General features: G+C 44.1%; 1 protein-coding gene and 1 long non-coding RNA gene across 2 annotated transcripts; one reads left to right on the plus strand and one right to left on the minus strand.

Annotated features, from left to right (window-relative positions):
• Positions 1 to 71: 71 nt before the first annotated feature.
• Positions 72 to 18,189, minus strand: LOC139536100 (uncharacterized). The gene is made up of 3 exons (XR_011667257.1): positions 17,263 to 18,189; positions 16,921 to 16,958; positions 72 to 1,528 (listed from the first exon to the last, which is right to left on the minus strand). It is a non-coding gene; the product is annotated as an uncharacterized lncRNA (long non-coding RNA).
• Positions 5,371 to 8,268, plus strand: LOC139536099 (zinc finger and BTB domain-containing protein 40-like). The gene is made up of 2 exons (XM_071336257.1): positions 5,371 to 6,007; positions 7,678 to 8,268. Exons 1-2 carry the CDS (start codon positions 5,977 to 5,979, stop codon positions 7,911 to 7,913), a joined length of 267 nt encoding a protein of 88 aa, XP_071192358.1. The 5' UTR covers positions 5,371 to 5,976; the 3' UTR covers positions 7,914 to 8,268.
• Positions 18,190 to 18,404: the final 215 nt, after the last annotated feature.

Below are 18,404 nucleotides of genomic sequence, written 5' to 3' on the forward strand. Positions count from 1 at the left end.
ATCGACTCTCGTTCTCTAATACACATAGTAAACCAAGTTTGGATGTGTAGTGCATCTACAAGAGAGCATGGTTGGTGTTTTTAGATTAAAAGTTTATTGGTCATGTACACAGATTTGCAGATGTTATCGCAGGTGCAGTGAAATGCTTATGTTTTTAGCTCTGACAGGAGTAGTATTTAGCAATACAATAACCAAAAAGTATCGGAACAAGCAGTCAGAATCTGGAAAATATGTGTGTGTGTGTGTGTATATATATATGGTGTGTGTGTGTATAGACAGTTTGAACAGTATATGAATAGAAAAGGTATGTACAGCAGTAGTTATAGGATGACCCATGACTAGAATACAGTGCCTTCAGAAAGTATTCACACTCCTTGACTTTTTCCACATTTTGCTGTTAGACAGAATTTAAAATTGAATAAATTTAAATTTGTCACTAACCTACACAATACTCCATAATGTCAAAGTGGATTTTTTTGTTGTTGAATGTGTATAAATTAATCTCCGATTTGGTCCTGCTGTACATACAGACATGTATGCTACGGTCACAAGACGCAAGCCTCCTTATTGTCCCTACAATTTCTCTGCAAACGGCAGGGATTTCTATAGAGCTCAATTTTTATGGAATGGTCTGCATATCTATGTGAGAGACTCGGTCTTGACCTTTAAGTCCTTGCTGAAGACTCATCTTCAGTATGATTGAGTGTAGTTTGGCCAAGGGGTGCGAAGGTAAACAGCAAGGCACTGGCGCGACTAACTGCCCTTGTGCTCATGCGGTGGAGGAGAACTTCGTGGGCTATACTCAGCCTTGTCTTAGGGTAGTAAGTTGGTGGTCTGTTGGGGGTATTGTCGGACGGGGCACAGTGTCCCCTGACCCACCCATGTCTCAGTCTCCAGTATCTATGCTGCAGTAGTCTATGTGCTGGGGAGCTAGGGTCAGTCTGTTATATCTGGTGTAATTCTCCTGTATTATCTGGTGTCAAATCAAATGTATTTATATAGCCCTTACATCAGCTGATATCTCAAAGTGCTGTACAGAAACCGAGCCTAAAACCCCAAGCAGCAAGCAATGCAGGTGTAGAAGCACGGTGGCTAGGAAAAACTCCCTAGAAAGGCCAAAACCTAGAGAGGAACAAGGCTATGAGGGGTGGCCAGTCCTCTTCTGGCTGTGCCGGGTGGAGATTATAACAGAACATGGCCAAGATGTTAAAATGTTCATAAATGACCAGCATGGTCAAATAATAATAATCACAGTAGTTGTCGAGGGTGCAGCAAGTCAGCACCTCAGGAGTAAATGTCAGTTGGCTTTTCATAGCCAATCATTAAGAGTATCTCTACCGCTCCTGCAGTCTCTAGAGAGTTGAAAACAGCAGGTCTGGGACAGGTAGCACGTCCGGTGAACAGGTCAGGGTTCCATAGCCGCAGGCAGAACAGTTGAAACTGGAGCAGCAGCACGGCCAGGTGGACTGGGGACAGCAAGGATTCATCATGCCATGTAGTCCCGAGGCATGGTCCTAGGGCTCAGGTCCTCCGAGAGAGAGAAAGAGAGAATTAGAGAGAGCATACTTAAATTCACACAGGACACCGGATAAGACAGGAGAAGTACTCCAGATATAACAAACTGACCCTAGCCCCCCGATACATAAACTACTAGAGGCTGAGACAGGAGGGGTCAGGAGACACTGTGGCCCCATCCGATGATACCCCCGGACAGGGCCAAACAGGAAGGATATAACCCCACCCACTTTGCCAAAGCACAGCCCCCACACCACTAAAGGGATATCTTCAACCACCAACTTACCATCCTGAGACAAGGCCGAGTATAGCCCACAAGATCTCCGCCACGGCACAACCCAAGGGGGGGCGCCAACCCAGACAGGAAGATCACGTCAGTGACTCAACCCACTCAAGTGACGCACCCCTCCTAGGGACGGCATGAAAGAGCGCCAGTGACTCAGCCCCTGTAATAGGGTTAGAGGCAGAGAATCCTTGTGGAGAGAGGGGAACCGGCCAGGCAGAGACAGCAAGGGCGGTTCGTTGCTCCAGAGCCTTTCCGTTCACCTTCACACTCCTGGGCCAGACTACACTCAATCATGTGACCCACTGAAGAGATGAGTCTTCAGTAAAATACTTAAAAGTTGAGACCGAGTCTGCGTCTCTCACATGGGTAGGCAGACCATTCCATAAAAATTGAGCTCTATAGGAGAAAGCCCTGCCTCCAGCTGTTTGCTTAGAAATTCTTGGGACAATTAGGAGGCCTGCGTCTTGTGACTGTAGAGTACGTGTAGTTATGTACGGCAGGACCAAATCGGAAAGATAGGTAGGAGCAAGCCCATGTAATGCTTTGTAGGTTAGCAGTAAAACCTTGAAATCAGCCCTTGCCTTAACAGAAAGCCAGTTTAGGGAGGCTAGCACTGGAGTAATATGATCAAATTTTTTGGTTCTAGTCAGGATTCTAGCAGCCATATTTAGCACTAACTGAAGTTAATTTAGTGCTTTATCCGGGTAGGCGGAAAGTAGAGCATTGCAGTAGTCTAACCTAGAAGTAACAAAAGCATGGATTAATTTTTCTGCATCATTTTTGGACAGAAAGTTTCTGATTTTTGCAATATTACGTAGATGGAATTTAAATATGCTCCTTCTAATTCTCCTTCCCTCCCGGGGGACCTGAGCCCCTGGATCATGCCTCAGGACTACCTGGCCTGATGACTCCAGGCTGTCCCCAGTCCACCTGGTCCTTCTACTGCTCCAGTTTCAACTGTTCTGCCTGCAGCTAGGAAACCTTGACCTGTTCACTGGACATGCTACCTTGGCCCGGACCTGCTGTTTTCGACTCTCTGTCTACCGCACCTGCTGTCTCTACCTCTGAATGCTCGGCTATGAAAAGCCAACTGACATTTACTCCTGAGGTACTGACCTGTTGCACCCTCTACAACCACTGATGTATTATTTGACCCTGCTGGTCATCTATGAACGTTTGAACATCTTGAAGAACAATCTGACCTTATGCTTGTTCGATGAACCATAAACAATTAATGAACATGCACCTGTGGAACAGTCATTAAGTGTGTGTGTGTGTATATATATATATATATATAACATTTATTTTTTATTTAACTAGGAAAGTCAGTTAAGAACAAATTCTTATTTACAATGACGGCCTACATCGGCCAAACCCGGACGACGCTGGGCAAATTGTGCGCCGCCCTATGGGACTCCCAATCACGGCCGGTTGTGATACAGCCTGCATCCGAACCAGGGTGTCTGTAGTGATGCCTCTTGCACTGAGATGCAGTGCCTTAGACCGCTGTGCAACTCGGGAGACGTGTGTGTGTGTGTGTGTGTGTGTGTGTGTGTGTGTGTGTGTGTGTGTGTGTGTGTGTGTGTGTGTGTGTGTGTGTGTGTGTGTGTGTGTGTGTGTGTGTGTGTGTGTGTGTGTGTGTGTGTGTGTGTGTGTGTGTGTGTGTGTGTGTGTGTGTGTGTGTGTGTGTGTATATTTTTTGGTAGTTACAATCTTGTCCCATCGCTGCAACTCCCTTACGGACTCGGGAGAGGCAAAGGTCGAGAACCACACAACCTCCGATACACGACTCTGGCAGTCTCTCGGTCCTAGCTTTGATGCACCTTGTACTGTCTCTGTCTTCTAGATCGGGGGTTCCCAAACTTTTTCACTCGGGGGGCCCCCCATCCAGCATTGGGGTACACCCCAAATCTAGCTTCTGATGCTAGCAGGGCTATCGTTAGGTTGTAGCATTTGGTTTACTTTAGATTTTAAAACCATAAATGTTTGTGATAACTAGCTAGCTAAGCTACTGTGTTTATACACACACACACACACACACACACACACACACACACACACACACACACACACACACACACACACACACACACACACACACACACACACACACACACACACACACACACACACACACACACACACACACACACACACACTAAGAGCATTTGCTAAATGGCAAAAATGTGTTGTAACGAAGCTTGCAAGTAATTTCCATATTTCCTCCTTTCCCACATCTGTGCAGCTAGACTGATTTGTAATGGAGCTGCCCAATTACAGCAGGCTGCTAATGCAGCAGCTCCGCGCCCTGAGGAAGGAGGGTAAGTTCTGTGACTGCTCTATCCTCGTGGGGGACACCCCCCATCGTGCCCACAAACTGGTGCTGGCCGCATCCAGTCCGCTATTCAGGTGGAGTAATTAACCATTATTTTCAATAAAGCAGCTTTGTCACCTGTAGTGTCCAATGAAATAGCAATGGCCTTATTTATGAACATTTCATAGCCTACGGAACACACATTGTAATACATATCCTATAGTACACCCACAACAAACCACTCCTCTGTCTCAGGTCTCTGCTGGAGGGCACAGACAGCATCTGCATCGACGCGGCCTTAGTGTCTTCCCAGAGTTCTCCTGCGTGCTGGACATGGTATACACCGGAAAAATGTCCCCAGGGAAACACAACTTCACCCGCATCATCGCCGCCGCAGACAGCCTGCAGATGTTCGACGTAGCTGTGGGCAGCAAGAACATCCTCACCAACCTGATGAGGCAGTCGACTACACAACCAGTCTCACCTCCACCCACCGCCACCCAATCACATCTCAAACAGCTTCAGAGCCAGGGGGCCAAGCACACAACTTCCCCAGAGACAGCTGCCCCTAGCATTGGAGAGTGTGGTGTGAAGATTCCCTTCCCCTGGACTCCAGAGGGGACAAAGGTGGGTGAGGGAGGTTTGGAAGGTGGAGTGACCACAGAAGCCAGAGTGACCACAGTAGCCAAACATAGTGAGTCAATGAATGTGAAAGAGGACAGGAAAGAGAAGGCCGGCCCACCATCTAAAAGAGATCGCCTACAACTTCCAGAGAGCACGGGTGGGTTTCAATTCAAATGGAATAAAACTTTATCACAATGTTCTGTTCTGGCATTTCAATGTTCTGTATCCTGTTTTTTTATGCTCAGGTGACTAAGATTGTATTTCCTGGTTGCAGCTGACGTGGACCCCCTGTCTCAGGGAGGTGCCAATATGGCGGAGATGGAGGATGTGCAGCAGTGGCTGAGAGCACTGCAGACCTGGGACGATATCTCCACTGAGGAGAAACAGGTGAAACTTTGGCATGACTGGAAGACAGTGGTCTCTAATATGACAGAGCACACAATTCAACACAACACTCCAGTTGTTAAAGTGTGTGTGTGTCGACCACTGTGTGTGTGAACCACTCTTCCTCCACAGCGTTTACAGCATTATTATCTCAGGGGATACTGTCATGCTGTGAGGGAGATCCCAGGGGTCCTGCAGTGTTCCATAGGCTCCAGAACAGAGGTGAGGGAGAAAAGGAGTTTCTCAGCCCAGACACTACTCACCCTGCTGGGCCTGCTCAAGGAGTTTAACCCCAATTTGGCAACACTGCTGCTTTGCAAGGAGAGAACAGCAGACAGGGAGCTAAAGGTACAGAGTAGGGGAAATAAGGGCAGCGGCATGGTTACCAGTCTGTTTCAGTTTTAGCCAACAAGTCCGGCAAGACAACAACTGAGGTTGACTTAAGTGTGTTCAACTTAAGTTTGTTTATGTGATCCATCCATCTCTTTGTTGTGTTTGGACTTGTCTAGACCCTTCTCAGCCAACAAATTAATGATCAATCAATTCATAAATTATTTACTGCATTGATCCACAGGCTCCGAGGCTGAAGAACCGGAGGAGCAGCCCTATACACCCACTACTGTAGACGCAGACATAGCCGAGGAGGAGGAGAAGAATGAAGAGGAAGATAAGATTGAAGGAGAAGAAAGGGAGAGGAAGACTAGATCCAAGGCTAAGCAATCCTTTAACAATAAGTGTGGTATGATGGCCCACACCAAGCACTGTACCATGTCCCAGGAGACCATGCTGCAGCAAGAAGGCACACCCAGAGTCCAAAGCCGCCAAGAAGAAACGGCCACAGGTGTCCTGCGATATGTGTGGCAAGACCTTCGCTCACCCCTCGGGTAAGTTTTCCTGATCAGGGCTGCGAATGTATTGTGTTGGTGTAAAGGTTCTGTGTATTAAAACACTTTACATTGAAGGGGATTGACTCACCATCTTACCCACTACTTATGTATAGCAGACCTACCAGGTCTTAACCATTCTGCAGGAATACCTGCTGTGATATAAGTGTCTAAAGTTTCATTGACTCTGTGTGTACTCCTGCAGATCAAATCAAATGTTATTGGTCACATACACATGGTTAGCAGATGTTAATGCGAGTGTAGCGAAATGCTTGTGCTTCTAGTTCTGACCGTGCAGTGATATCTAACAAGTAATCTAACAATTTCACAACAACTACCTTATACACACAAGTGTAAAGAAATTAATAAGAATATGTACATATAAATACATGGATGAGTGATGGCCGAACGGCATAGGCAAGATGCAGTACATGGTATAAAGTACAGTATATACATATGAGATGAGTAATGTAGGGTATGTAAACATTATATAAAGTGGCATTGTTTAAAGTGACTAGTGATACATTTATTACATCCAATTATTAAAGCGGCTAGAGATTTGAGTCTGTTTTCAGCAGCCACTCAATGTTAGTGATGACTGTTTAACAGTCTGATGGCCTTGAGATAGAAGCTGTTTTTCAGTCTCTCGGTCCCCACTTTGATGCACCTGTACTGACCTCGTATTCTGGATGATAGCGGGGTGAACAGGCAGTGGCTCGGTGGTTGTTGTCCTTGATGATCTTTTTGGCCTTCCTGTGACATCAGGTGGTGTAGGTGTCCTGGAGGGCAGGTAGTATGCCCTCGGTGATACGTTGTGCAGCCCTCACTACCCTCTGGAGAGCCTTACGGTTGTGGGCGGAGCAGTTGCCGTACCAGGCGGTGATATAGCCCGAAAGGATGCTCTCGATTTGTGAATCTGTAAAAGGTTGAGTGTTTTTGGTGAGGAGCCAAATTTCTTCAGCCTCCTGAGGTTGAAGAGGCACTGCTGCGCCTTCTTCACCACGCTGTCTGTGTAGGTGGACCATTTCAGTTTGTCCATGATGTGTACGCCGAGGAACTTAAAACTTTCCACCTTCTCCACTACTGTCCCGTCGATGTGGATAGGGGGGTGTTCCCTCTGCTGTTTCCTGAAGTCCACGATCATCTCCTTTGTTTTGTTGACGTTGAGTGTGAGGTTATTTTCCTGACACCACACTCCGAGGGCCCTCACCTCCTCCCTGTAGGCCGTCTCGTCGTTGTTGGTAATCAAGGCTACCACTTTAGTGTCATCTGCAAACTTGATGATTGAGTTGGAGGCGTGCATGGCCACGCAGTCATGGGTGAACAGGGAGTACAGGAGAGGGCTGAGAACGCACCCTTGTGGGGCCCCAGTGTTGAGGATCAGCGGGGTGGAGATGTTGTTTCCTACCCTCACCACCTGGGGGCGGCCCGTCAGAAAGTCCAGGACCCAATTGCACAGGGCGGGGTCGAGACCCCACTTGTACCACAAGCGCACAGAGCACTTTGAGGAGAAGCCATTTGCGTGTGAGGAGTGCGGGGCCAATTTTGGGGCCAACTCGTCGCCTGAAGATATATTTCAAAGTTAGATTTTTTTTTTTTACATTTCTATAAATATGTCTTTGTTTTCACCCTCCTCTCTCTCTTTTTCTCTCCCCCCGCCCTGTCTCCAGACATCTCAGAGCTCCATGACTGTCAGAAATGTCATCTGACTTTTCCCTCGTTGGAGGACCACTGGAAGCACATCCAGGAGTGCCACCCCAAGGAGTTCCACCAGTGTCCTGAGTGCAACAAGATGTTCACCAACCCCGTCCTGCTGGAGAAACACATAGCTGTGCACGCTGGGGGAACACCATACAGCTGCAAGCTTTGCCAGAAGTCCTACCTGAGAGAGAGAGATTCCCTGTAACACTGACATCCTTGGCTTGAAAGGAGTTTCTGTATTGTGACTCTAACAATTACATTTTTTCTTTGCATCTTTGCATTTAACCTCGTTCTCTCTCAAACTCACATTGGCCTATAGAACACACACATTTATTCTCATGCTTTACTATTAAAGGATGAGTTGGTAAAGCCTTGTGCTTGCAACGCCAGAGTAGTGGGTTCGATTCCCGGGAACACCCATATGTAAAATGTATGTACGCGTGACAAAGTTTCTTTGGATAAAAGTGTCTGCTAAGTGAAATACAGTGGGGCAAAAAAGTATTTAGTCAGCCACCAATTGTGCAAGTTCTCCCACTTAAAAAGATGAGAGAGGCCTGTAATTTTCATCATAGGTACACTTCAACTATGACAGACAAAATGAGGGGAAAAAATCCAGAAAATCACATTGTAGGATTTTTTATGAATTTATTTGCAAATTATGGTGGAAAATAAGTATTTGGTCAATAACAAAAGTTTATCTCAATACTTTGTTATATACCCTTTGTTGGCAATGACAGAGGTCAAACGTTTTCTGTAAGTCTTCACAAGGTTTTCACACACTGTTGCTGGTATTTTGGCCCATTCCTCCATGCAGATCTCCTCTAGAGCAGTGATGTTTTGGGGCTGTTGCTGGGCAACATGGACTTTCAACTCCATCCAAAGATTTTCTATGGGGTTGAGATCTGGAGACTGGCTAGGCCACTCCAGGACCTTGAAATGCTTCTTACGAAGCCACTCCTTCGTTGCCCGGGCAGTGTGTTTGGGATCATTGTCATGCTGAAAGACCCAGCCACGTTTCATCTTCAATGCCCTTGCTGATGGAAGGAGGTTTTCACTCAAAATCTCACGATACATGGCCCCATTCATTCTGTCCTTTACACGGATCAGTCGTCCTCGTCCCTTTGCAGAAAAACAGCCCCAAAGCATGATGTTTCCACCCCCATGCTTTACAGTAGGTATGGTGTTCTTTGGATGCAACTCAGCATTCTTTGTCCTCCAAACACGACGAGTTGAGTCTGACCATATGACATTCTCCCAATCTTCTTCTGGATCATCCAAATGCTCTCTAGCAAACTTCAGACGGGCCTGGACATGTACTGGCTTAAGCAGGGGGACACGTCTGGCACTGCAGGATTTGAGTCCCTGGCGGCGTAGTCTGTTACTGATGGTAGGCTTTGTTACTTTGGTCCCAGCTCTCTGCAGGTCATTCACTAGGTCCCCCTGTGTGTTTCTGGGATTTTTGCTCACCGTTCTTGTGAACATTTTGACCCCACGGGGTGAGATCTTGCGTGGAGCCCCAGATCGAGGGAGATTATCAGTGGTCTTGTATGTCTTCCATTTCCTAATAATTGCTTCCACAGTTGATTTCTTCAAACCAAGCTGCTTACCTATTGCAGATTCAGTCTTCCCAGCCTGGTGCAGGTCTACAATTTTGTTTCTGGTGTCCTTTGACAGCTCTTTGGTCTTGGCCATAGTGGAGTTTGGAGTGTGACTGTTTGAGGTTGTGGACAGGTGTCTTTTATACTGATAACAAGTTCAAACAGGTGCCATTAATACAGGTAACGAGTGGAGGACAGAGGAGCCTCTTAAAGAAGAAGTTACAGGTCTGTGAGAGCCAGAAATCTTGCTTGTTTGTAGGTGACCAAATACTTATTTTCCACCATAATTTGCAAATAAATTCATAAAAAATCCTACAATGTGATTTTCTGGATTTTTTTTCTCATTTTGTCTGTCATAGTTGAAGTGTACCTATGATGAAAATTACAGGCCTCTCATCTTTTTAAGTGGGAGAACTTGCACAATTGGTGGCTGACTAAATACTTTTTTGCCCCACTGTATATTATATTACTTATCATATCTTTCCGCACACAGCAAATGTCAGGGCTGTGGTATCATAACCGTACCAACCACCCAGAGGTGTTTGCAGGACAGACCCACCGACAGCTCAAGTCTCTGATGCAGTGCAGTGTATGTTGTAAGTTCTTCCCTAGTGCCAGGAGCCTGGCCAAGCACCAGAGGAACCCAGGTGAGGACACCCACAGCTGGGGAGAGACCCAGGAAAGGCTTCCAGACCTAACCTACCCTGTCCATGCTATTACATTACAACCACCCCCCCTTTTATTTGCTTGGGTACACAACTGACGTAATATATTCTTATTGTTGTTGTTGGATTAGTGTTGTCCATCCCTGTTAAGGAAAATGCCATTTGGGGTTTTCATCTCAAATTATGTATTTGTATTATGTATTCCTTCCAATCCCTTGTGTCTCCTAAAGGCATGTTTGATTCTGACGTGCTGCTGGTGGGGAATCCAGATCTGCCATCAGGTAAGAGCTGTGATGTCTTACTGCTATACTCCTAACATACAGTTCTATCTGTCTGTGGCCGTGTCTGCTCTGTGTGTATGTATTGAGCTCTTCTCCCCTGTATCCTCCCAGACTCGTCAGTGGTGAAGTGCCTGTACTGCCCCAGCCTGTTCCCCCAGCGAGGCTGAGATGCAGGCGCACGCCAGCACCGAGCATTTCAGCCAGGAGGGGGCAGTGTTCGGCTGCTCTCTGCCTGCTGGTCTGCCCCTGCCAGCTGCAGCTCCAGGAGCACTTGCTCTCCTGCTACATAGGGGCGCTAGAGGAGCAGGAGCAGGCCTCCACCTCCCAGAAGGTAAAGTGCATCCTAAATCAATCCTTAAACTCTAATCCCTATGCACTTCCGAAAGGGTTGAATAGGGGTAATGGCTCCATCTATCCCTCTGATAGACTAAGTGTAATTTTTCACCGTGTAGAGCCCCACAGTGGAGGTATTATAATACCCATAAAATCTAGTTGTCAAACAGGGAAATGGTTCCAATCATTTTTCCACCATTCATTTTTCCCATAGACGATTTTAGAAAGGCTTCAAATAAGGCCTGTTTCTTTCGTGTAGGCTTACCCTGGTGTGACGTTTTGATAACCATGTAAATCTCTCTAGGACAAGGTGACCTTTTTCAATTGTTTCGGCTCCTTTTACTCCGATTCAAATGCAATTGGCATCAAAATAGACATCATACAAAACTATAAATCCCCGCAAGGTCCTACAGGTCATCTCTAGCTGACACCTTTGCTAACAGGTATTGTGTCAATTAAAAAATTTCACAAGACAGTTCACAGAATTGTCCATTTAAGGAAATGTAGACAATTTATTCGTTACTACATTTAACTAACGTTAGATAGTTAATCCAGAGATTCTTAGCTTTGTCTCAATTCTGCAGTCTCGTCCAGATCATAATGGCATTTGTAGTTCTTTATGATAGCCACATTAGCAGCTAATCATCGTTTCATTTTTGGGGGGTAAATACATGTCAATATATTGATAAGACACCTTGTCCTAGAGCGATTTACACGGTTATCAAAACGTCACGTCACGCCAGGGTAAGCCTATCAAAATATTTCCCTGTTTGACAGCTAGGTTTTATGACTCATACTGTGGTACTCTATTGCTTATAATATCCAAAGCACTTAGTCAAGTGTGTATACATTTTTTACATATGGGTGGTTCCGGGAATCGAACACACTATCCTTGCGGTGCATGTGCCATGCTCTACCAACTGCGCTACAGAGGAAACAACACCTATCCAATCCTGTCAGCTCTACACTATTGAATAGGGGTTGGGATGACGGGGTGTGGCTTTGGCTCTAGGCGCTCCTATATGTTTTCTCCTATGTTAGTAACTATGAGAAGGTAGTGAAATGTGAATGACATGTCATTCCTCCTATTATGTGATTTAGACAGAGGAGGACACTGCTGGTGGAGCAGAACAAATGATCTCTGTGGACCAATCCCAGCAGGTGTTTGTTGCCCTGGGAGACGGAGAGGATGGTCTCTCAAGCACGGAGGTGATGGCGGTTAATGTGGAGGACCTACTGAACGGAACCGTCACCTTTATATGTGGAGGTGACCTCTGGCCCCTAGTCTCTACTTCCTGGAGAAGGAGGAACTGTCCTTCTCAATAGTGGCAGCTTGGAATGAATGAAACAAACTTGACACTGGCAATGCCACTGGTTTTGTATCCTGTAAGAGCTGTAAATATTGAGATGGTGTGTACACTTATACACTAAGTGACAAAGCGTAACCTTTGAACCCTCAGGATTGGTGTCTTTTTATTAATAATCAGTCACTCTGTTATTGCCCTGTGTAGAGCTGTATATGAATCTTTCTGTATTTATTTCCTTTTGAACTGGCGTGTGAAGGTTTGGTTGATAAATCTGTGAAATCCAGCACCGTATGATTTTTATTTTTTTATTTTTAATACTACTTTCCAGAATCTTTAAATAATATTTACCTACAGTAGAATTATTCCTCAAACAAATAATGGGATTCAAGGTTTTTATTGAGACACAACACATCAGCAGGTTCACAGCAACCTTAGAGTTCTGTCTATGGCCGCAAGCTTACATTAATGGTTCACTAGACGGAATCATAGCGCAGCGTTAGTCAGTCTGGTGTATATACACGCTTGACTGAGGAGGTATGAGGTATGTGCCTCCTTAAAAAAAAAGAAAAAAAAGATTACTGACCATTAATATATACTCAGCTTATTCAATGAACACACTTGAGGTCGATGTTGCCGTCAAACACAGATCTATATATGATCAGATTTCCTCAACCTGATATTAATGCTAACAGGGGGATGAGAAAATATCTACTGCTGGATCAGTGGTTAGTGGCCACTTCTTCCTATGCTAATAAGCACACCGTTTGGGTTTGAAGGTCATAGCCCTGAGTAGAATAGCCTACCTACATTTGAGGTGCTCATTTCAAACATTGAAGAAATCGTACTGTGAACTTCTTGCATTTGGAAAATAAATATATTCTGCATGTATACATACATTGGTTTGATTGGCCTGGTCCCCTCAACTCAAACATGACAGACTCATACCATATAATCACACTGAAAGACCACCTTAGAAACTACATTCAGTCACTCGTAATCAGTAAACGCAACAAGCCTTGTGTTAGTTAAAATGAGGTCATAAGCAGAATTTAAAAGAGGAAGTTGCATTGGTTTTGCAGGCAAGTCAAGCAGAGAAGAGATTTGGGTTTCACAACATGGGTACCAAATGCCATTTTATTAGCCATACACCAAGTAACTTGCTAACTTTGACCTACATCAGGGGTATTCAACTCTTACCCTACGAGGTCTGGAGCCTGTTAGTTTTCTGTTCTACCTGATAATTAATTGCACCCACCTCATTTCTCATGTCTAAATCCGTCCCTAATTAGAGGGGAACCATTTTAAAATACTCAGTGGAACTAGCTTCGAGGTCCAGAGTTGAGTTTGCGAGACTTACATTATATAGAATAGCAGGGAATCTACACACAGGGGTCTCGGTGGGCGCTGAATACAACATTAACAACCATCTCCTTTACGCAAATGTTTTTTAACGAGGTGCCGGTTTTTTATTCCTCAGGTCGCAGGGAAGACCTGAGGAATAAAAAACAGGCACCTCCTTAAAAAAAATATTTGATTATGGTCTCATAATATATTTTTCCCTTTTCGTGTGTAGTTTTACTTATTTAAACTTGATAAAGTATAGAAATGGTCCAAATGGACCAACAACATTCTGGTATTTGGTCACTATTTCTTTAAATAGATAAAAGGTAAATTGATCATTGTATTATGACCATTTGTTACATGTTTCTATCTGGCACATCCAATAGGCCTTTGTGCGCCAGGGCTTTCAAACAAAGTTTAAAAATAGACCAAGACACATCCTCACTCAGAAAAAACAAATACCTTCAAGTGTCAATGAAACTGCCACAAGACACACAGTTCTCCCATTGACTAAGACAAGACAACCAGCATGGGTTAAACATAAGTGGGTTAAAATAAAAACAGACATGCCACTTTTGAAACGTGTCATAGAGGCTAATGTTCAGTAACATAGGGTGACTGACAACACACACAGACAAATCATGAATAGAACATATAAAGTAGGGGTCGGCAACACGCGAGCCAAAACCGTCCTGTGAGTGATTTTAGTTTTAGGTACAACTATACTAATATCACCAAGAATTCAGCTAAAAATTTGTTTAATTTAGGAAATATTTTCCCATGTATTCTCACAAATGAAATAAAAAGATATGTGATTGTGTCTCAATGTAATCAAGGTATGAAATGATTGTTATTTAAAAATAAAATCTATTTTTGGACTTAGTTGTGGCCAATTTGCAGTGTTGTTTGCAAATTTACATAATTAAGTTCCGGCCCCCTGACAATTTGCTGACAAAAAACATTCCGCGGCTCAATCTAGTTGCCGACCCCTGATAAAAATGGGTTGGTAAAATACACATCCACATAGCTGCTCTGCTCACAACCACACATTCAGGTTGATACACAGTAAAGTAGGTACTGTATTCCCTTAAACCATCCAGATACAGTAGTGTCTCAGAGTTATTGTTTGCTGGATAAAATTTGCAAAGTAGCATCTAGAGAAACAGATGAAGCAAAGGAGACGACAGTTACATCCGCTCTGTCCCAGTAGTGGTCCGCTTTCATAAGCCTCTCAGGGCAGGTCCCATACAAGGTTATCAGGATACAACGGCCACACCCAGGTGTTTATAGGTGTGTGTGAGCACATCAAACGTTGTTTCTAGTTAGTCGTTTGTATATGTTTGTACTTGTGTAAGACTGAGTGCCAGGTGATAATCTTTCAAGATACCTAGTATGTATATCTGTGTCCAGTGGTGGCGGTGCCTGGAGTGGTAGTATACTGTAATTTTACCAAACATTTCCCTTAACAGCCTGCCTGGTGAAGGAAAGGCACCCTGTGTGAAAAATTGGTAGAGCATGGCACTTGCACAGCCAGGGTTGTGGGTTTGATTCCCGGGGCAAACCATACATAAAATGAATGCACACGACTAAGTCGCTTTGGATAAAAGTGTCTGCTAAATGGCATATACTATATTATATACAAATGATATGAGAAACAGTGACATACACTCTGAATGACTTAAAATTATAAATCTCATATTAGTCTTTCACACTCTGTGCTGTGCCAGTAGGCTAATAGTAGGCCTACTACTGAAACATACATGAGTCTGTCATTCACAGGTTTCATTTTTTTTTAAGCTAAACATTCTGATCTGATGCATCAGCCTTATTCATTGATAGGCTTATACCTTCACACACTACTTTTAGACGCAATGTGGGGATTAAGGAGTATACGCAATGCCCACTGAAAAAGACGTGGGTAAACGGCATATACCGGCTTATACCCTCCACTACACCATTGTCTGTGTCTATCTTTTAAGATACCAAGTATGTACAGGTAACTGCCAAAATAAAAAAGCGGAAACACTTGAGTAATGAGGGACACAAAGTATATTGAAAGCAGGTGCTTTCAAACAGGTGTGGTTTCTGAGTTAATTAAGCAATTAAAATCACATCATGCTTTGGGTCATGTATAAAAATGCAGTGCGGGCCATTATTTTGGCGACCAAGGCATGAGTGATTTGATGAGCATGACAATAATGCCAAATTAGGAGAGGAAATCAAGTCATCATTATTCCTTGTTTGCCATTATAGCTAAGATCCAATGGTGGTTATTGGTGAGAGTGGAGATGTGCTCTATTTGAGGGATTGGGACAGGTGGCTGGGAGGGCATCAGACATTTCCCTGAAGTATGTGTGGTGCCTCTTCACTCATATTACTTCGGTCTTTCGGTGGACCCACTCTCCCCAACTAGAGCCCCACCAGCCACTATACTTTAATTCACAAGGTATTATAAACTGACCACAGTATTTAAAGATGCACTATGCAGAATGCAGAGAGGGAGGAGAGAGGAGAGGGGGAAGACAATCAGAGGATAATCAGAGGTTTAAGAATTGGAGGAGAGGATGAGGGAGGAAATGGGCAGAACGGGAGATTAAATCACCCTTAAACTTTGAATTTCTTCACTCTGATGTTACCTCAAGCGGTTTGTGTATGCATGTATGTAAGGGAGACATTTGTTGTGTATCTCTGTCGGGTCAGGAGTTCATGCTATGAATAAGTCCCTAAGGGACAAAGGATGACTGGATTTATGAACACTATCTGAGCATAACGCACAGAGAGACAATGGACAGTGTTGTTACGTATGTGTGTGTTGTCAGTGTGAGAGGGGGAGAGAGATATTGTGTAGGAAGGAATCTCTTGTGGTAGGGAAATAGTGTTTATGAGATTTCTTAGAATGCAGTGTCAGTTCTGCCCAGTAAATCTCATCTGCAACCTATACTCAGCAGTGTCCCACTAAACAGTGGTGGGGTGACCGCTTTATAACTGTTTCAAGTCCGGACTTATAAATTAATGATATATACCAATAATAAATGTATGATATAAACCCTAGATTGCTGATGCTATGCATTGGCCATTGAGTCTTTGAAGCCCACAGGTCAGCTATGTTGGCACTCCCCAGTTGGAGCAGTCCTCCATAGAAATGAATGGAATTCTACAGTATTTCAATAAAAAAAAATTAATGACCAAATTACATGTATTTATGTATTTTTGTTGTAGTGGGGACATTTAGGAAGCTATAGAAATGCATTTATTCATGTTTAAATTTATTTTTGACACGCTTCTTCTATTACAGACACCTTAATGCATACTTTTAAATGGTATTATGTGAACTAAACGTATAGGAACATTTTATATATTTGTCCTTAAGTATTTAAAAAAAAAGATTTGTACTAATGTTACTATTAGTACTCTAAAATGTACTTTAAGGAAAATGTTATATATAGAGAGGAAAGAGAAAGAAGGAGAGAAATAGAGGTGGATGTATAATTCCTTTGCAGCCTCTCCCAGTCGGAGGCATGACATGACAGTGTACATGTCACAGCAGAAATAAGATGGTCATAGAGCTTAATCTGCCACAGTGACATTACCTTACCTAAAACTAGAAGTAGCTGGTATTTTGGTATAGTGGTACACTTCAGCCAGTGTTTGTGTGTGTGTCATGTTTATGCCATTAGGATCACTTACTGCGCTAGACATACAAACAGGATGCCAGGAAAAGAGACCTGAAACACAGATGCATTGTTTAAATGTAGGTTACTACTGTAGTCATCAACCCTAGTCCTTGGGATCAATGCTTTGCTGTTTTTTTCTCCAGCCCAGCACCAGAGCAACACTCTGATAATTGATCAACTGATACTTGATCAATACTTGAGGTGCTTTCGTGCTGGTGTGGAACAAAACCCACCAGTTCCCCAGGCCTGCAGGTTTTGTGCTGAAGAAAGGTTAGGATGTCATGTCAATAGGGCAACAAATTACTGTTGTATGACAACAGTACAGTTAGTAGTGACAGACATTTAGGGTACTCACTTGTTCCAGGGCGAGACAGTAGTGAAATCAGCACAGTGAGACCAAAGGCAATAACATGGGCAGCGATCACCGCGACCCTCCGCATCCACACATGGAGCCAGAACTCGCTCATCCCCAGCCCCTCGCCGACCGTGCTGTACTCCACATCAGCCCGCATCTCCCCTCGGCTATCTGATAGCATTCAGGCTGACTGTACAATGGCAAACCGACGGTCTCTGTACAGTTGCAGAAACATGGTGAATAGTTCGGAGATTAATATGGTCAGTTATTCTTCTTGAACCGTTGGCGCCAGTTTACCTGTGACCGCGCTGGGGACTTTAACTTTAGCGCTGCAACAATGTGTCACAAACTGTTGACCAAAACATCACAAGAAAGGGATGTCGCGAAACGATAGACATGCAGTCTCTAGTCGACACTCGACAGTAAATCCCCTCTCGTTTAAGAGATTATGAAAGGGTAGCGTTTTCCTGTTCCGCAACTCCATAGACTAAATCAAATTCCACACCGGCCGGTTTAATTCCGGGACATCCCGCAGACAACAAACCGCTTAAATCTAGCAGCCACTTTTAGTCCTGCGCACCTAAAATTACACTGTAATTACTACTGGTTCAAATCGATCAGGTGGGTTCTTCAATCCACTTCCTGGGTAGGACCAATTGGTGGATAAGACATTTTACAGGTTTGCACAGCCACAAAGTCAAAATGGCTATATCGTATTAAATCATTCATGAAAACAAAAATTAGCTTTTTGGACTTAACTTTATATTAAGGTTAGCATGGTGGTTAAGGTTAAGTTTAGGTTCAACATCACATTTTAAGAAGATAAAATGTAGAAATGGGCTGGGCTAATGACTGTGGCAACTAGTGACGACCTTTTAGAGGCTTAGAGAAAGAAACATCGCGACCTCAGATCAGGGAGACATCCGGTACTTCAGCAGCACGAGCCGGTATCCTACCAGGAAGAGCGCGCATTGTCCTAATTGCACGCACTCGTTATAAATACGTAACGGTTGTTATGAACGAGAATGAGTCAAATGTGTCTATACCATATAAAAATATATATTAAAAATAAAAGGGTGTGGCCCCAATTGCATTGACATGACGTGAAGGAATGCGGTCCATTGAGCGATAAAATGTTACCG

The sequence above is a fragment of the Salvelinus alpinus genome, chromosome 12 (assembly GCF_045679555.1).
Source record: "Salvelinus alpinus chromosome 12, SLU_Salpinus.1, whole genome shotgun sequence".
NCBI lineage: Eukaryota > Metazoa > Chordata > Actinopteri > Salmoniformes > Salmonidae > Salvelinus > Salvelinus alpinus.

Coding starts and splice junctions, on each gene's coding strand:
- LOC139536099 (XM_071336257.1), top strand. CDS start 5,977: ATGTGTGGCAAGACCTTCGCTCACCCCTCGG. Junction 6,008..7,677: donor GACCTTCGCTCACCCCTCGG/GTAAGTTTTCCT, acceptor CCCTGTCTCCAG/ACATCTCAGAGCTCCATGAC.